The sequence below is a fragment of the Pipistrellus kuhlii genome, unplaced genomic scaffold, assembly GCF_014108245.1.
Source record: "Pipistrellus kuhlii isolate mPipKuh1 unplaced genomic scaffold, mPipKuh1.p scaffold_m20_p_9, whole genome shotgun sequence".
In the NCBI taxonomy this organism is placed as follows: domain Eukaryota; kingdom Metazoa; phylum Chordata; class Mammalia; order Chiroptera; family Vespertilionidae; genus Pipistrellus; species Pipistrellus kuhlii.
Genome location: NW_023425595.1, coordinates 28,720,448 through 28,739,081, shown reverse-complemented (window position 1 = coordinate 28,739,081; position 18,634 = coordinate 28,720,448). Strand labels below are relative to the sequence as shown.

The 18,634-nt window shown below is 59.3% G+C and overlaps 1 protein-coding gene across 2 annotated transcripts in view; it reads left to right on the top strand.

The window, feature by feature from the left end:
* The window catches only part of TUB (TUB bipartite transcription factor), a 66,671-nt gene extending 52,213 nt beyond the window's left edge, over positions 1 to 14,458 (top strand). Inside the window, exons 2-12 of one of the 2 annotated variants that reach the window (XM_036426348.2) lie at positions 360 to 411; positions 863 to 1,025; positions 4,023 to 4,145; positions 5,417 to 5,584; positions 6,916 to 7,037; positions 7,408 to 7,605; positions 8,378 to 8,490; positions 9,287 to 9,404; positions 11,128 to 11,226; positions 11,413 to 11,584; positions 11,929 to 14,458. In XM_036426348.2, the coding sequence (XP_036282241.1) occupies positions 360 to 411; positions 863 to 1,025; positions 4,023 to 4,145; positions 5,417 to 5,584; positions 6,916 to 7,037; positions 7,408 to 7,605; positions 8,378 to 8,490; positions 9,287 to 9,404; positions 11,128 to 11,226; positions 11,413 to 11,584; positions 11,929 to 12,062 (1,462 nt within the window). In that variant the 3' untranslated portion in view covers positions 12,063 to 14,458. The remainder of the gene's footprint in view (positions 1 to 359; positions 412 to 862; positions 1,026 to 4,022; positions 4,146 to 5,416; positions 5,585 to 6,915; positions 7,038 to 7,407; positions 7,606 to 8,377; positions 8,491 to 9,286; positions 9,405 to 11,127; positions 11,227 to 11,412; positions 11,585 to 11,928) is intronic. The other variant, XM_045577458.1, reaches the window with a different exon arrangement.
* The last annotated feature ends 4,176 nt before the right edge of the window (positions 14,459 to 18,634 follow it).

Below are 18,634 nucleotides of genomic sequence, written 5' to 3'. Positions count from 1 at the left end.
CTGAGGCGGCCTGAGTGGGCAGGTCCCTGGTCCGAAGCCTGGGCTTGGGCCTGGCCTGTGCCCGATGCCTCTGGACAGGCCCCTTGGAACGCAGTCAGCCCTGCTCATGGGCCCAGGGGAGAAGCCTCCCGTGGCTGCCGGGCCGAGGATCCCACAGGAGCCCTGCGCCCCGAGCACAGGCCTATAGCGCAGGCCCTTTCCCTCCAGCTGGCTCCCCGATAGTAGCCTCCCCCTTCCCCTCCGCAGTGATGGCGGGGGAGGGGGTTTAAAGGACCCAGATATGCTGGGCGGGGGGGGGCTCTGGGTCGAACCCTGGCACCTCGGGGGCAGGCCCTGAACGCCCCTCTCTCCCTCCGCAGTGTCTTAGATGATGAGGGCAGCAACCTGCGACAGCAGAAACTCGACCGGCAGGTGAGTGAGCCTGGGGCCAGGCGGGAGGGTGGGCGCTCACCGTCCTGGCCGCCCCCTCCTGGGTGGTCCTCACTGGCGGGGAGAGTCCCTCTCCCCCTCTTCCCCCCGGAGCAGCTCCCTCCTTTACCAGCTCAGCATTAGCACGGACCAGTGCACGGACCCGTACGGACCCGGGCCTTCTGCCACGCAGGCCACTGGGGGGCCGTGGTCCTGCCAGGACAGCTTCCTGGGCTGAGTTTTGCCCCCTTGTCCTGGACCCCGAGTCCTGAGGCACCACGGTCAGGAGGCCCTGGCCCAGAGCGGGCTTTGGCCCCCGTTGCAGTCCCTAGAGGCGAGCCGGGCAAGCAGGGCCTTCCTTCCCTCTGCCCCCAGGCGGGGCGCCCCCCTCGGGTGGAGGCGGAGGGCTGCCCCGTCCAGCCCGGTGACCCCGCGCCTGTCCGTGCCTCTGCAGCGGGCCCTGCTGGAGCAGAAGCAGAAGAAGAAGCGCCAGGAGCCGCTGATGGTGCAGGCCAATGCCGACGGGCGGCCTCGGAGCCGGCGGGCCCGGCAGTCGGAGGAGCAGGCCCCCCTGGTGGAGTCCTACCTCAGCAGCAGTGGCAGCACCAGCTACCAAGGTACGCCCCGCCCTTGGGACGGACAGACAGCCCGGGGAGGCCCCACACCCCGCAGCGACTTCTGTCCTCCGTCAGGGTGCCTCCAGGCTGAGCGGGGCTCCCAGCCCGAGCCCACAGCTGGGTGGAGCCGGTGGAGGGAGGCTGGGGCCTGGAGCCTTGGGCTCCCGGCTCAGGTGCTGGAGCCAGGAGCTAAAACTTGGTTGATCTGGGAGTTCAAGTGTCCAGGCTTCTGATCAGGAGACTTTCACCGAGAGCGGGAGGCGGTTCCGAGGAGCAGAAGGTCTGCTCCCCACTGGTGTTCTGCCTCCTGGAGGGAACCACCTCAACAACCCGCACCAGCCAGTGCCTCCTGCGGGACGGACACCTATTGCCTCCCCTCCCTGGGCCCCCACGCCTCCGTCACCCCGGCTTCTGACCTGCGGGTCCTCGCACAGGCCCTGGCGACCAGCAGCCTCGGCTCTCCCATCCCTGCTCTCTGCTTGTCAGCAGAGCTCATCCTGGGGTGGGCGAGGGGGGCTCCACTGCCTCCCTGAGCTCAGGACCCACCTGTAGGCCAGGGGAAGGTGCCCCAGGCTGAGCAGAGGCTTGGTCTCTCTGATCACTAAGGAGGACTCAGGTGCAGCGCCACTGCCCCCTGCTGGTGCAGGCAGTCCCAGTGCCTCCTCTGTCAGAGGGTGGCTCTGAAAGGCGACGTCTGGCTTTTGCAGGCCACCGTGGCGCCCCCCTCCTCTGCAGCTTCCTCGGGTCCCGCAGCGCCAGCCCCCTGGAGCTCCTGTAGTTGCCCCAGCTCAGGGCTGACCTTTCTCCTCTGGCTGCTGGGCCCTCTCCACAGCCCGGCACACAGTGTGTCAGGTTCTGAGCACAGTGGGTCCCCTTCTCTGTGCCTTGGAGGGCAGCACCTAGTGCCCAGTCTTGGCACAGCTTGGCACCGGACAAGCTCCGTGCCCTCTGTGTGCCCTCGTCCCGCTGAGGGAACCCGCTCCTGCTTGATAATCAAGGCACTTGCTGGTGGCTAAGCATGGCGCTGGGTGCTCTGCCTGCGTTCCCTCGTTTATTCTGCACAGCAGCTCTTCATCCCCACGAGGTCCGTGAGCATTTGGACTCCCAGGGGGTCACCGGCTTGCCTGTGGCACGTTGCTCTGAGCACCGGGACGAGGCGGTGCGCCCAGGCCTGTCAGACTCCGAACGGCCTTGCCGCCGTGTGTGCCACCTCCTGACAGGGAGGCCTGGCCGCGATTGCCCTGCGCGGGCTTCTGCTCAGCTGGTATGGCCCGCTCCGCCGACGAGGCCCTGCACAGGGCGGGACAGGGACCTCAGCCACCTGCTGCCTCGACAGCCAGCTCCGGCTGCTCCACGCAGACCTGGCCAGCCCCACCCTTTCCGGGCCGCCCCCTCCTCGCACTTCCTCCCTGAGCACTGTTCCCAGGGGCCGCGGTGCCCTGCAGGGAAGACACCTGCTGCGGTGGGCATCCCAGCCCCAGCTCTGCCAGGCCCGGCACCTGGGACGGGAGCCTGCTCCTGGGACTCCAGGCCCTGCCAGTTTGGGCCGCAGGCCAACACCTGGGGCTCCGAGAGAGTCTGAGAAGTCACCGAGGCGCAGTCATGTTGGCAGGCGCCTCTTGAGCACGGAACGTGTGCCAGGCCTGCAGGAGGGGCCAGACTGAGAAGGCAGTTCCTGGTCACGCCGCTCCCTGCCCACCTGTGACTGAGCAAGTCGCTGACCTTCTGGGCTTGTCTCCAGGAGGACACGGCCCTTGCCGCTGGCTGGCCTGGGGTTGGTGTTCCCTGGAGCACCAGCTTTCTCCTGCTCTGCCCCCTGCTGGCTCTTGGGGTTAAATACAAGGGGAGTTTCACCGAAGTGAGAGCTGGGGCCTGCTTTCAGATCCCAGGTCTCTTGCAGCTTCACCATGCCCAGGAACTCTGTCCCCAGAACTGTGGTCTGTTCATCGGTTCCTAAGTGTTTATTCTGAGGGCCTACTCTGTGTCAGCTTCCAGGTTAGAGCTGGCAGTCCGGGTGAGCACAGCGGGTGTGGCCACCGTTCCCTCGTGGGCCCGATGGCCTGAGAGGGAGAGAGCTAAGCGGGTGGTCACAGGGGTGCTGTGGGGAGCTGTGTGTGTGAGCCGCAGACCCCTGCTCCCAGGGGAGGCCCCCGAGGAGCTGGAGTCTGCAGGAGTGGGGGTTAGCGGATAGGGGTGGGGGTGGGGGCACACATCTGGAGGCAGTGGGACAGCGAGAGGAGGCCCCTGTGGCCGGAGGGAGTCCAGGGTGCACAGAGCACCGTGTGGCTGGGACTTGGGCCTGGGAAGTGAGGCGTGTACGGTCCGGCCAAGGCCAAGGCCAAGGCCAAGGCGAGGGAGGACCAGACTCGCAGGAGAATGATGGTCTTCATCTTAGGAGCAGTGAGAAGCGGTTCTGGGACTTGGAGCAGCTAGGGTTCTGTGTGGAGAACCTGAGGCCTCCCGTGGGACCCTTCCGAGGCCTCCGTGCTGCTCGGGGCGTCCGGGACGTCTCTCCTGCCGCAGGGCGCTCCGCACCCCGGGCCACCTCGGCCTCGTCCCCTCAGGGCAGCAAGGGCCCTGGAGCGTGGCCCCAGGTGTGGTCTCTTCCAAGAGATGCAGCCTTTTCTGGGTTCACCCACGTATCCCAGACACGTTCCCTCCCCTCCCCTGCCCCAGCTCCAACAGCTGGCTGGCCCGGAGCTGTGAACGCTGCTTGGTTGGTCATGGTGTGGGCAGGCTGCAGTGCCACCTCCCTGCCCGGGCACCTGTGCCTGTAGGGACGGGTGGTGCAGAGGCCTGCTGGGTTGGGGAGGGTGGAGGACGTGCTGGGAAGTGTGTGAGTCGGAGCTCTGGTCTCACCCAGGGCTTGTGTCTGTCTGTCTGTCTGTCTGTCTGTCTCTCTCTCTGTCTGTCTCTCTCTCTCTCTCCCTCTCCCTCTGTCTCTCCTTCTCCCTCTGTGTCTCCCTCTCTCTCTGTCTCCGGCCCGCTCCTCCGCAGTTCACGAGGCCGACCCACTTGCCATTGTGCAGTTGGGAGCTGCCCGCCCAACAGCACCAGCCTCAGCCAAGAGAACCAAGGCCGCAGCCGCCTCGAAGAAGGGGAAGAAGGGGAAGCACAAAGGTCGGCTTGCCCCCTGACCCCGCACTGGAGGGTCGGACAGGGGGGAGGCCCCAGGGGGTGGGGGCACCGAATAGCACTCAGGGCCCCGCCCAGCTGGCTCACAGGCCCCATCTAGCTCACAGGGCACCTGGGCTGCCTGCGGGTGAGGCAGGCCCTCCATACTGCTGGGGGGACGTCCAGCTCAGCTACGGCCCACGAAGCCCCTCCCCCGCCCAGCCGGGGAGCCCTCTGCCCCCATCCGAGCCAGTCACCCTGGGCCTCCACACTCCCCGTCTCAGCCCCACCCTCAGGCCACAGACAGTCCCCCTGCTCCTCTCCAAAAGGCCCCCCCACCCCCCATAGGTACGCCGGCCCCCTCCCCGAGGCCGGTTTCTGTGGGCTGACACCTCGTCTCCCCAACCACGGGTGTGCCCGGCGGTGGCCAGGCCTCTGGTCCTGGTGGGACGGTGGGGGCCAGGGCCGCAGGCTTTTGGACACAGCCCGCCCGGCGGGCGGCTGCCTCCGTGAGGCCAGGCCTCGCTTCGGGCAGCGGTGCTGTGGCAGGGGAGGAAGGGGACCTGGATGGGAGAGCCTCCGTGTGGGGCGGCGTGTGTGCCAGCCTCGGCCGTTTCGAAGGGCCCGTGTGCTTTAGCTGACGTGTGAGCTGACTGTGTGTCTGGTGGCTCGTAGCTGGCCACGTCCGTGAGCGCGTGGGGGCCTCGTGTGGTGTGGATGGACCTTGTTCTCCGCCCAGTCTTTCTCGCTGTGAGCTGGCTTTGTCGGCGGTGGCTGCCGTCTGCCTAGGGATGTGAGGCGTTTCAAACCAGTTTTGACAGCGGAAGTGACAGAACCCGTGTCCCTTCAGAGCTTACCAGATCATTAGGAGGCCGATAGCAATCGTTAGTTTTTTTTGTTTGTTTGTTTTTAAATATATTTTTATTGATTTTGTACAGAGAAGAAGGGAGAGAGATAGAGAGCTAGAAACATCGATGAGAGAGAGTCATCGATCAGCTGCCTCCTGCACACCCCCTACTGGGGACATGCCCGCAACCAAGGTACACGCCCTTGACCGGAATCGAACCCGGGTCCCTTCAGTCCCCAAGCCGACGCTCTATCCATTGAGCCAAACCGGTCTCGGCAATCGTTAGTTTTTTTAAAATTCAGTTCTGCAAGCAGAGTTCTGCAGAGGGCCCCCCCCTCGGCCCTCGCCCACTTCACGGACGCCTGTGGGTCCAGCTCTCCGCCCCCCTCACCCCCCCGCCCCCGGGACTCAGCAGTGTCCTGGCCTGCAGGCACCGGCGGGCCAGCCGCTCTGGCCGAAGACGAGGCTGAGGCGCGAGGCCCGGTGCAGATCCTGACCGTGGGCCGGCTGGACCCCGCCCAGGGCGCAGGGGCGACGGCAGCCGGCGCGGGCACGGCGCCCAGCGGGCAGGACCTCCGTGCCACGATGCAGAGGAAGGGTGAGCCCCGTGGGGGCCCAGGGACACCCCCAGAGCTCAGCCCCAGGTTCCCAAACCCCGTGCGAGGCACAGGAGACCGATGGGAACCGTGGGCAGGGCCCCCGACGAGGCCACGTTCAGGGAAAGAAGCATGAACCCGGGTAACCAGCCACCCCACAGCCCAGCCGTGTCCCCCCCACTCCTCCCAGCTGCCCCCAGGGAGGCCCTCGCTTTGGGGAAGGTTCCCGCTCCCCTCGGTTCCTTTGAAAGATGCTTCTGTAACATGTTCCCCGTCCGCTGAGCTAGGGCAGGGCCGGCGTGCTGAGAGGCAGGCAGGTCCCAGGAACCTGCCCCCGGGGAGCCCCTGGTTGGCGGGGGGCGGGGGTGGGGGGCTGAGGGAAGCCGAGCAGTGCCCCATTTCATGGAATCAGAAGGAGGCTGGAGAGGGAGGGCGCTGAGTGGGGAGAGGCACACAGGCAGGACCTCCCAGGCTGGGAGGGGAGGAGTCAGCCCTGCCCTGTACACGCTGGGAAGCCTGGGGCCAGAGAGGCTCCCAGCACAGGGTCCGCCCGCCAGGCCTTGCCACACAGGAGGCAGGCATTGCGGGTGCCGGAGAGGAGGGGTCAGGGGGACTGACCTGAAGCTTGGAGTGGGGGGCACAGACCCCAACAACCGTGACCAGTCCCAGCGTGTACCTGAGAGTGTGCCCTTGTGTACCTCGGGACATCATTGGGCATTGTGTGAATGTGTGTGTGCACCTAAGGCCTGGGGTGATGCGGTACCTGTGAACAGGCGTCTGGGTGTGTGTGTGACCGTGCTTCCTGCCCTGCTCATGCCTGTGTGTGTGTGTGTGTGTGAGTGACCATGCCTCCTATCCTGCTCCTGCCTGGGTGTGTGTGAGTGTGTGTGTGTGTGTGTGTGTGTGTGACCACACCTCCCATCCTGCTCCTGCCTGGGTGTGTGTGTGAGTGTGTGTGTGTGTGTGTGTGTGTGACCACGCCTCCCATCCTGCTCCTGCCTGGGTGTGTGTGTGAGTGTGTGTGTGTGTGTGTGTGTGACCACGCCTCCCATCCTGCTCCTGCCTGGGTGTGTGTGTGTGTGTGTGTGTGTGTGTGTGAGACACCACGCCTCCCATCCTGCTCCTGCCTGGGTGTGTGTGTGAGTGTGTGTGTGTGTGTGTGTGTGTGTGACCACGCCTCCCATCCTGCTCCTGCCTGGGTGTGTGTGTGAGTGTGTGTGTGTGTGTGTGTGTGACCACGCCTCCCATCCTGCTCCTGCCTGGGTGTGTGTGTGAGTGTGTGTGTGTGTGTGTGTGTGTGACCATGCCTCGCATCCTGCTCCTTCCTGCCCAGGCATCTCCAGTAGCATGAGCTTTGAGGAGGAAGAGGAGGATGAGGAGGAATACAGCTCCAGTTCCTCCCAGCTAAACAGCAATACCCGCCCCAGCTCAGCCACTAGCAGGAAGTCCGTCAGGGTGAGTAGGTGGACGGCAGTGGGCTGGTACTCACCCAGGCTGCAGGGGAGATGGGTGTGGAGGACTGACAGTGAGTGGCTCGCGGGGGCTGGGCCTGTGGAGAGCCGCTCAGGCCTGGGCTCCTGTCTTTTCCCAGGCCCGGAGGTGGGGGCAGTGGAGGTGGGCAGGATGATCTAAGAGCCTGCCCCTGTCCTCCAGCTCTACCCCCAGGGATGCTGAGGGAGGGAGGGCGGGAAGCCAGCTGATGACCCCCGGCCAGGCTGGCCCGCATCCACGGCCCATGTCTCATCTCCACCACCACCACATAAAGGTCAGCTCTGGACTCCAGACCCCCAATTTCAGCTGCTCGGGGTCCCCCTCTCCCCTGTAGGAGGCAGCCTCAGCCCTCAGCCCATCAGCCCCCGAGCCCTCGGCAGAAGTTGAGGTCCAGGATCTGGAGGAGTTTGCACAGAGGCCAGCTCCCCAGGGCATCACCATCAAGTGCCGCATCTCGAGGGACAAGAAGGGGATGGACCGGGGGATGTACCCCACCTACTTCCTGCACCTGGACCGAGAGGACGGGAAGAAGGTGGGGCGGGCCGGAGCGTGCATGTCTCCTGCAGGCCTGAGGGCCGGGGGCTGGGATGTGACCGCAGCCTCAGATCCCACTCCCGCCTCCAGCTCGCCCGGAGACAGGCCCTCGTGCCTGGTCAGTGCGCCTTTGTGCTGCCAGAGCGTGTACCTGTGTGTGCACACCTCTGTGCTGCCAGTGCGTGTACCTGTGTGCACACCTCTGTGCTGCCAGAGTGTGTACCTGTGTGCACACCTTTGTGCTGCCAGAGCATGTACCTGTGTGCGCCTTTGTGCTGCTATTGCATGTACCTGTGTGTGCACCTTTGTGCTGCCAGTGCGTGTACCTGTGTGCACACCTCTGTGCTGCCAGTGCATGTACCTGTGTGCGCCTTTGTGCTGCCAGAGCATGTACCTGTGTGCGCCTTTGTGCTGCTATTGCATGTACCTGTGTGTGCACCTTTGTGCTGCCAGTGCGTGTACCTGTGTGCACACCTCTGTGCTGCCAGTGTGTACCTGTGTGCACACCTCTGTGCTGCCAGAGCATGTACCTGTGTGCGCCTTTGTGCTGCTATTGCATGTACCTGTGTGCACGCCTTTGTGCTGCTATTACGTGTACCTGTGTGCGTGCCTTTGTGCTGCCAGCGTGTGCCTGTGTGTGAGCACATTGAGTTCAGGAACTGAAGCAAGGAAGGGCCAGTGCCTCGTGTGAGTGCAGTGTGTGAGCGGCACCGGGATTGTGTGCGGTCAGAGGCTGGGTCTGGAGTGTAACTCACTCTGCTTCCCCCAAGGTGTTCCTCCTGGCGGGAAGGAAAAGGAAGAAGAGCAAAACATCCAATTACCTCATCTCCGTGGACCCTACCGACTTGTCTCGAGGCGGGGACAGCTACATCGGGAAACTGCGGTACCAGCGCGCACGCCCCCAGGCTGGGGAGGGCAGGCTCTCCCGGGGAGGAGAACCAGGCTGGGAGTCAGATCCTCTCCCCGGGCCTCTGTCCCTCCGATCCTACTCTGCCGGCCGGAGCCGGACTTGGAGGTGGGCCTCACACCCACCCTCGGCTGCTCCCAGCCAGATGGGGCACAGGTCCCCCCCACCCCCGAGGATGGATCAAGCCCCAGCAGGTCACTGATGATGTGGGCCACCACGAAGGCACGTTGGCCGTGCCAGTGCTGAGGGGCAGGGCTGAGAGTGAGGCTTTGACGGAGAAAGAACCACCTTGGGGAGAGGAAGGCTCGGAGCCAGCCTCGGGGAGGAGGGTTTGCTGAGGAACGGAGGGCCAGATTTGGGGAGCATAAGTCAAGCTGAGAGGTAAGGAGCCACAGCTGTGGAGATGGGGCTGGACCAGGACTCAGGCTGGATGGGACAGGCCGGCTCGCCCAGTCTGCATGGCGGGCTGCGTCCCCTCTGCGGTCTTGCCAGCTGCCATTCCGCTCGGTCACGTCTGTTCCAGGGAGACACTCTGTGGCACCCTGACTTCCTTCCCTGAATTTACCCCGGAACCAAGAGGTTCTTTGATGCAACTCAGAGCAAGTCCAGGCCTTTTGCCCTTTAAGATGGGGAGTCAGTGAGCCGTGTGCCCCCACACTGGCTCCTGGCTTCGCCCAGAATGCTTTGCAGGCTCCTCATAGGACAGACTGTTAGCTGTTTGCTGCCCTGGGCCGAGGGTGGGTGACCTGTACTGATCGTGCCTGCCCTGCAGATCCAACCTCATGGGCACTAAGTTCACCGTCTATGACAACGGAGTCAACCCCCAGAAGGCGTCCTCCTCCACACTGGAAGGTGGGACCCTGCGCCAGGAGCTGGCCGCCGTGTGCTACGTGAGTCCGGCTCCTGGGTCTCTGGTCCCCAAGTGGGATGTGACGGTCAGGACTGGCTGCCTGATCTGTGGGCCGTCCCTGTGGGGACAAGCTGCAGGGAAGTGGGCTGTCCCCAGGCCCTCTCCTCTCTCTGAGTGCAGACCCCAGGAGGCCATCTGCCTGGGAGAGCCCAGCCCCAGAGCCTCCCGCAGAGGAGGGGCCGGAGGCCTGGGTTTTTGTTTGTGCATCCCTCCACTCCTCCCTCTAGCGTCCTGATGGACGAAAGGCCCTCGTTATCTTACTGAAGGCTCAGTCTAAGAGCTCAGTCTTATTATTTTTTAAATTATATCCATGAGGAAACTGAAGCTCAGAGGTGGGTCACTAGCCAGTGTCACACAGCTCAGACCAACCAGAAATTACAACGGATTTCACTTCATTTTAAAATGAGGGATTGGTACCCCCAGCAACTTGGGCTAATTGGGAAGCCATAGCTGTCTGGCTGTTTTGTATGATCATATGGTGCCACCTGCTGGTCAGTTTTAGGGAGGCAGTCTGGATCTCTTAAACCAGCGTTTTTCAACCGCTATTCCGCGGCACACTGCAGACAAGACAAGAATTTTATAATTTTTCACTATTTTGTTTACTTAATATTTCATAATAAAGTAATTATAAAATACTTTCTTCGTGTTTATTTGATTCCTATTCAAGAGAATTACTTTATATATAGTCAATATAGGCACAGAGTTAAATTTTTTAACATTTTCTAATGGTGGTGTGCCTCGTGATTTTTTTCATGAAACAAGTGTGCCTTTGCCCAAAAAAGGTTGAAAAACACTGTCTTAAACTACTGAGCCCCAACTATGTTGTGTCCAAGTACTGTTTGAGGCACTGAGAGTATAGTAATGAACAAGAGACATAAACGTATACCCTTATGGGACTTAAACCCTTAGTTTAAGGAGATAAGCTGTAAAATAGACAAAAGCAATATTTGTTCCTGATAAATGCTAAGATAAAAAAAAATAAATAAAAGCGGGAGGGAGGGCTGTGAAGTATCCAGGTGTGTGTGTGTGTGTGTGTGTGTGTGTGTGTGTGAGCTTTTAGGGGGATGGCAGGGAGGGCCTCTCCGAGGTAGCACAGGGGAAAGCCTGGAAGGAGTGAGAGCCAGCCGTGTGGGTGCTGGGGAGAGGACCACACGGATGCCTGGCACACGGGGAGCAGCAAGGAGGGTGGCGAGTGCAGGGAGCATAAGAGCTGCCTGGGGGTAACGGGTTCAGCTTTTACTCTGAGCTGGGGAGGAAAATGACGTGACTTAACAGGGCCACTGGCTGCCGAGTGGAGAGCAGGCGACAGGGACGGGGAGGGGCCGCGGGTGGGGAGGAGGAGTCCACGGAGGTTTTGCCGTGAGCTCAGTGAGACGGTGCTGGGTGAGAGTGACCGGGTTCTTGATGTAATTTGAAGGTAGAGCTGACAGCATTAGCTGATGGATTAGAAGGTGGGGTGTGAGAGAGGGGAGTCAGGCATGACCCCAGGTAGTTTGCTGACTTGCTGTTGAGTGAAGCAGAGAGGACTGCACGGGGAGCTAGTTAGGGCAGGGACTCGGGAGTTCGCGGCGTCTGGATGTGCTAAGTTTAGATCCTGTTAGCTGCTCAGGTGGAGATGGCGAGAACTAGCTCCTCTCTCTTCCCTTCCTCCAGCCTCCCCAGTAAGGCGAGTCCTCAGGTGGCCACTGTTCTCTGTTCCCCAGGAGACAAACGTCTTAGGTTTTAAGGGACCGCGGAAGATGACGGTGATTGTCCCAGGCATGAACATGGTTCACGAGAGAGTCTGTATCCGGCCCCGAAACGTGAGTTTCTCCCTCGCTCCCCCCCCGCCTCTGCATGAGCCCCTAAGGGCAGAACGCCAGCTAGTGTGTCTGCAGGGGAGGCAGAGTGTGAGAAGCCCGGGGGTCTGGTGAAAGCTGAGGATCCCCCAGCCCCGGGCCCGATCCCACGGCCCCGGGCCGGTCACGGAGCCGAGGCTGCTCTCCCAGGAGCACGAGACGCTGCTGGCGCGCTGGCAGAACAAGAACACGGAGACTATCATCGAGCTGCAAAACAAGACGCCTGTCTGGAATGACGACACGCAGTCCTACGTTCTCAACTTCCACGGGCGCGTCACCCAGGCCTCCGTGAAGAACTTCCAGATCATCCACGGCAACGACCGTGAGTGTCCGCCCCGAGGCGTGGCTGCCCGCGTGCCCGCCAGGCCCGGCTCGCCGGCCTGCCCTGCGGCCGGTGCCGAGGACGGGGTCGCACAGCTTAGGTTAGCCTGGGAGACCGGGAGGACCCTCTCAGGGTGGGAGTGTCTCTCTCCGCCCCCATCGCCTGGTGTTTGTATGCCCCTCTGTCCTGCCCTTCCCCCACTGGTCTGTCTCACCTCCCAGGAGAGTCCCCGGGCACCTCTGCCTCTCGCTTCCTGTTCCACCTTGTGATCTGGGTGTGTCTGTCTGTCTCTCCCGCCTCCCCTGTCCTGACTCCGTTCCCGCCTGCACGGTGCCCGGCCCCAGCGGACTACATCGTGATGCAGTTCGGCCGCGTGGCGGAGGACGTGTTCACCATGGACTACAACTACCCGCTGTGCGCGCTGCAGGCCTTCTCCATCGCCCTGTCCAGCTTCGACAGCAAGCTGGCCTGTGAATAGAGGCCTCCTCCCGTCCGTCGGGCCTGCCCGCCCCCTGTACATAGGCCTCCTGCCGATGAACCCGTGGCTCTCGGGGGGGCCGCCTGGCCCCGCTGGCCAGGAACTGGCTCCGCCGCCGCCGAGAGGCAGAGAAGTGGGGTGTGTGTAAAGGGCCCACGGTGAATTCTCTCTGTGCCCCAGGATCCACACACACACACACACACACACACCCAGTCTTGGGTTAGCGTCCTGCTGCAGTCGTGTTTGCCAAGCTGCGAAGGCAGGAAGAGGTGTAGAGAGAGGAAGCACAATGCCGGGCTGCTGGGGCCCAGCCACCCACTCCACCAGGAGTCCACGGCCCCGGGTCCCCACAGGGAGGGGCACAGTGAGTGTGGGTGTGGAGGGCCGTCTCCGTCACCCAGCAAAGGGCTTGGCAGCCGAGCCTGGCCCTTAGCTGCAGGAAGTCCCTGACCTCAGCAGGCCTCAGCCAAGCCTGGGAGAGGTCACAGGTAGGGGAAGGGTCAGTGGCAGGACCCTGTCAAGGTTGCAGGGGCCTGGCGGTGGGAACTGCCTGGTGGCCTCGGCTTCTAGTGCATTTGATTTCTCTAGGTTTTCCCTGTGCACAGAGGCAGCAGGAGGCCAGCCCTCAAGGCCAGCTGTCTTATGGGGCCTGCAGGACACAGGCTCAGCATACGGGAGGTGCGTGGACGGGCATCCTGGACCAGGCTGTCCTGGGAGCTCTGCCCAGCAGTCTGTACAGGAAACATGGACGGCCTACGTCACCAGCCCGACTCCACACAGGTAGGCGTGCCCGGCCGGGGCTGGTGAGCTCCACGTGCTCTGCCTGGGCTTCAGCTCCTGCTGCCGTGAGCCGAGGTCGTGGCTGCTGAGGGCCGCCCTGCGAGTCCTCGGGAGGATGGGACAGGCTGGGGAGGGCGGGCGTACTGCAGAATCCCTACAGATGAGAGGTGGCAGGACTATTAGAGACCAACTAGTACAACTCAAAAAACAGTACTCGCCTGGGGTCACCGGGCTGGTGAGTGGCCGAGTCAGAGCCTCAGCTCCCTGGATTTCTGTGTTCCCACCATCCCCCCGAAAAAACCTTTTTCTCTGGCTTCCGGGCCTTCCCGGGGGCCCAGTCTGGATGCTCTCGCCCCAGATGAGATGGTGCGTGTTTGGGGTGGGGAGGCTATAGACTGAAATGGAAACTATTTCAGTGGATTGGCAGTTCCCTGCTGAAAGCCGTCTCGCCTTTTGCACGTCAGACGGATCAGGACCGACCCGTGTCTGGCTCCCCCAGAGAGCAGGCCTGGCGAGGCTGCTGCCCATTTTTGCATGTGGGTGTGCTGGGCAGTGCGTGTGCAGGATGGGGCCTGATCTCTCCTTCCCCCAACATGCTCTTCTCCCTGAGCACAGGGGCACCCCCTCTTGCCTTTTTGTCGTTTTCCCTGGTTCACTCTGCAGAGGCTATTGGCCCCGATGGAGAGCAGGTCAGTGGGAAGCAAGCAGTGGTTCCTCCCGTCAGAGTAGATGTGCTTGGGGAGCTGGGTAGAAATGGATGCTTTAAAAACCTGTCAGTGAGGCCTGCCATGAGGTGAAGGAGCTGTTCTGACTCGGGTGGAGGCAGTGTGCTCAGATTTCCCTGAAGCACAGGTTCCCGTGGGATTCTCAGAGCAGGTTGTCTGTCAGCCCAGATCGCCCACACCCGGCATTTCCTTGAGGCCTCCCGGTGGGACCGTCCCCCGGGCACGGGGCCTTCTGTGGAGGGCTGCCCACTTCCCGGGGAAACCTTGCGGTGCCCTCCTCCTTCCCATGGTCCCTTTGGCTCTTCCTTTCCTGACGTGGGGAACAGACCTGTTGCCAGTTGGGATGATGGAAACCAGATGATCTCTGCTGTCTGGTCACGCTGTTTCTCGGAGTGTGATTTTAAGGCAGAACAGCTGGTGCTGTATCCTAGTGAGAGGGGATCCTGGGGGCAGCGTGGAGGAACCAGAAGCACAACGGCAAACTCCCGCTTTTGGTAGGACCAGAATGTGGGCTGACTGCTCGCTGCTTGTGCAGGGGTAGCTTAGCAACAAGACCGTGTTGGGTATTGAGTGATAAACAAGAACAGTTGTCACCTGCTCGAGACCCAGCCTCAGGTCTATTCTTACGGTCCTGTTCCTGGTGACACTGGCTGTCCTGGACCACTGCCCCAGGATACACACACACACGCACGCCCAGGAGCTGTGGGCCCAAAGACTCGAAGCTGCCAGGGCCCCGCCTCTCCATAGTAAGAGTTCTTGCCCTCCGCCTAGATGGCCCTTGGTTGGCACTCGATGATAGAATGGGCAGTCCCTGTGGGTGTGGGACAGCAGGCGCCCCTTCTGGGACTGCTCCTGGCTCCATGGCTCCTTTTGGGGCCACACCCCAAACCTCTACACTAGGGGTGTCGAACTCAATCAGAGAAGGGGCCAAAATCTAAAATCCAGCCTAAATCGCGGGCCGAATGGTTTACTGAACAGTCATAAACTGTCATTGTCATGGAAACGCAGCGGAGTGCAGTGATGACAGCACGGTGCGGGCCACATTGCAAGGCCTGGCGGGATGGATTTGGCCCGCGGGCCTTGTGTTTGACACATGTGCTCCACACCCTCTGCCCAGAACAGTTCTTCTGCAGTGGCGACATTCACTTCTGCCTCTTCGTTTTCTTTCCTCTGGCTCCAAGGTGCTCTGTGTCTGTCTGCATCTCTGTGTCTGTGCGTGTTTGGGGTAAAGGGCAATCTGCTAAGAATCAACTGAAGTTTGTTTCTGAGAACGAGCAGGAAAGGGATAAGGATGCAGCGAACCTGCAGACTCTGTTCATGCCGTTCGGGCTGTTGGGAAGCGCGTCTCCCAGGTGGATTGGGAAACCTGGTCTGAGGAAGGTGTCAGTTCCCCCTCTGCGTTACCCGGGACACCTGTGTTGTGTGCACGCTTTTGGATGAACCTGAGCGTATTCTGGTGACTGTGCCTTAGAAAACACGGCTAGTTCGGGAGGAGCACGTAAGGTCCCGCCATGCTGTGGGCAGGGCTGGGAGTATGGTAACTGCAGGCGTGAAGGTGGTCTTCGGAGTCCGCCTCCCAAAAAGGGCAAGAAAATTGTGTAAGTTTTTCTTTGTCTATAAAGATCAGGGCATTGGCCTCTAAACTGAGCAAGCAACGGCGCTGGCTTCACACCGAGAGCTCCGTGCGTTCCTCGCAGTGGGGTCTGCAGGGAGGGAGATGCTGGCCGAGCACATCTGTGGCTGTTATGCAAGCACAAATCCCATCTTCCCGGCGGAGTCCCGGTTTCCCCTGACTCAGTGACACTGGCCTTACCCTCTAGAAGTCCTCACCCTCGCCGGGTATGGTGTGACCTCAGCACACCGCTCCAGCTAGCTGAGTGAGCCTTCCCCGTGGTGCCCGGCTTGCGTGGGCCTGACTCCCCTGGGCTCTGGCTTAGTTGAACTTGTGGCAGCCCCAGGGACAGGCCAAAGGATGGGCTCTGGCTTGAGTTTATTGGTAGTCACCTGCCCTCATACTTCCAAGTTTTCTGTCGTTTCAGGATACAGGGCCGAGGCAAGCAGAAGTACTGGGACAGGTTTGGCTTTTTAACTCTTTGCACTCCGCTGTCCCCTCTCAGGGGACATTGCAGTTTATTAGTGATTACGGGGAATTGAGTTAATTCAACGCACGTTTCCGCCGCAAAGTAGCGTCGAGTAGCTGGTAGCCAATGTCCAGAATGGTTCGGAGTGCAAATTAATTTTCCAACCAAGCTGAGAAGCAAGTTGGTCTTACAGAAAGCACTCCGGTACTTTGTGGCTACTAGTATGTGATTTTGAACAAACAGGAGGCTGGGAATCAGGGTGGCTGGGAGTGGACCCTTGCTTTCATCACCACCGTTTCTAGCTCATGTCACACACCCCCCCCCCCCTTCTGTTCTATTGCTTGCCCCCCCGCCCAATCAAGGTCCAGGCAGAGCCGAGACGAGGCTGGTGAGAGTCCTAGAGTGACTGGAGTGGCGCAGAAAGGGAGCCCGCTCTGGCCCTTTCCTGTTCGGTGACGAAGGGGTCTTGGTCGGGAGGGCTGAGAACAGCCAGTTTTCATAGCGCTTACAGTGTGTATGTCTATTTGCACAAGACCGGCTTTTCCTATCTTGGAGTGGTCAGACATTTATTTTTGTTCAAGATTATCTGGAGTTTTAGATGAACTTGCAAAACTGTGCTTTTATTGACTTTTTGAATAAACTCTTTGGTATTCTGGAGCAAATGTATTTATTTATTGGTATGTGCAATGACAAAGTTGGTATTTTCCCACGTTATGTATGTTGTATAACTTGTTTGTCTAAGTACAGACCATATATCATCAAATTAAACTTGAACTATTTCAACACTATTGTGTAATTTTTTTTCCTATAAAAGGAGAAAAAAAAACACACACTTTTTTTTACCTAAAAGTTCTTTTTCTACAGCATTCAATCCTTATGAGCCTCAGGGAGGAGGCGGAGGATGGTGGTAACGACAGGTGGGTCTAAGCTGTTCTCCCTCTGGCCTGGGCTCTTCATGTTTAAGGCTGGCAAGGGCTGGAAGAACGGTAAGGACAGAAGTGTGTGCATTAGAACAATCCTCCGCAGGGTCAGCTGTGCCTGGCCCTACCTGGAGCCTCCCCCGTTTGAACAGGACTCGGGCATGCTTGGGAACTTCCTGTCAGCCTGAGGCAGGCCTGAAGCCAAGCACGAGGGAGGCTGCAGTGGTGGCTGGAAGCAGACACGGAAGGTAAGTCACCCACAGCCGTGGAGGGCGTCCGGTGTGACAGCCCCGAGGGGTGGCAGTGAGGAAGCAGTCGTGAGCACCTACAACACGCGACACCTGGGACAGACAGCTTTGCAAGGTGGTAACTCCAAATTCATCAATGTCCAGAGAAGGAATAATCCAAGGAAAAGGATGTTTGTCCTGCTTGTGAAAAACGTGAGGAAAGGTTAGGTGCCTTTTAGAAAGATCTGTATAGTCAAGGGAACATCATGGCTACTTCATGTTTTCTTCTCAATACTGCTGACTAGCTGAAGTACTAGATTTTTCTTTGGAGTGTAGTGTGGGGTGAGATGTAATTTAAGAAGGTGGTTATAAGGAGAATTGGTTTATATAACCCTCCGTTTTTCTGCAGCCACAAGCATTTCCTGTATGAACCAGGGCCTGTCTCCTCAGTTCTGCCTGTGGGAAACAGCACACGGGGGGGGTGCTGTGGAAAAGGAAAGAGGTTTTTATTGTTTAATGGTCAGGACAGTCCTGGTTTATATCTATTTTCCTGGCATAGTTTTTATTAAAGCTCCCTTTCCTGAGTGTCCCAATTTGGACCACACCTTGTTTGAGCAACCCCACCACCTTTTCTAGAGGCCAAACGGGCCTCCTGCTACGGCTGCCTAATCTAAAAAGATTGAAAGTACAAAAAATTTTGGGGCTATAAATATATTCCTGCTAATAAGCCAAGCAAGGGGTAGGGCAGCAAGAGGCATCAGGAGGTTGGAGTACATCTGGCAGGACCTCCTTCCATAGCCAGTTTTCCCCAAAGATTAACATTCAAATAAAGACTTGTTAAACACCTTCCATAGCAGCCCATCAAAATACCTGAACATCCACGTACTTTGTCCGAGGATGCCTTCTCTTCCTTGTTCACTGGAGAAGTGCTTCCTGTGCCTCAAGATCTATCCCCTCTGTGAAGCTTCTTGGAAGTACTTTGGCAAATATGGTCTCTGTTTTCCTGTAGATTTGGGTCCCTGTCTCGTTCAAGCATAAAACCACAGCTACCATTTACTGAGTGGCTGTCATGTAGGACCAAGGCTGTTTACAGACACGGATGATGCCATTTAATACTCATAACCACCTGGGAGACCTAGACCCTTGCTTTAGAGACAAGAGCCCAGACAGAAGGCTTAAAGAGCTGACAAGATTCCAGTCAGAGCAGACGGGTGGATTCATGACTGCCATCGCGCTGCGTGCAGAATTCAGGAGCTTGAGTCCTTTTATAGTGCACTGGAGGCCCGATACACGAACATTTGTGCAAGAGCAGGCCTTCCTTCCCCCGGCTGCCAGCACCTGTTTCGCTCCAGCCCTGGGTTTGTCTAGAAGGACTTCCAGTCTAATTAGCATATTACCCTTTTATTATTATAGTTCATTAAAATAAATTGGATAAGGCTTCCCCCATTAAACTGAGTCTTTGAAACATAGGAATTGAGCCTTCCGTTCACATTGCCTGCCTCTGGGAAGGTCTGCCAGATGAATAAATGAGTTGAAAACTAGAAGGAAACATGCATCTCTAATTCAGGAATCATAGCCTAAGGCAGAAAAAGAAATCCGAAACAGGGACCCAGAACTCTTAATAAATCCACCCCTGTGAATGAAGGGACATAACACGGAAAACAACTTATCGAAACAGTAGAGCACCTACGTTATTTTTTACCTTGAGCATTACATCTAGATGGTTTTCAGTACATTTTAAACTGCATGTGTTACAAGTGAATCAAATGTCCCACACACAGACAGATGCAGTATGCTTTCTGTAAACTCAATCTTCAGTGACTTCTCTGCAGTTCATTA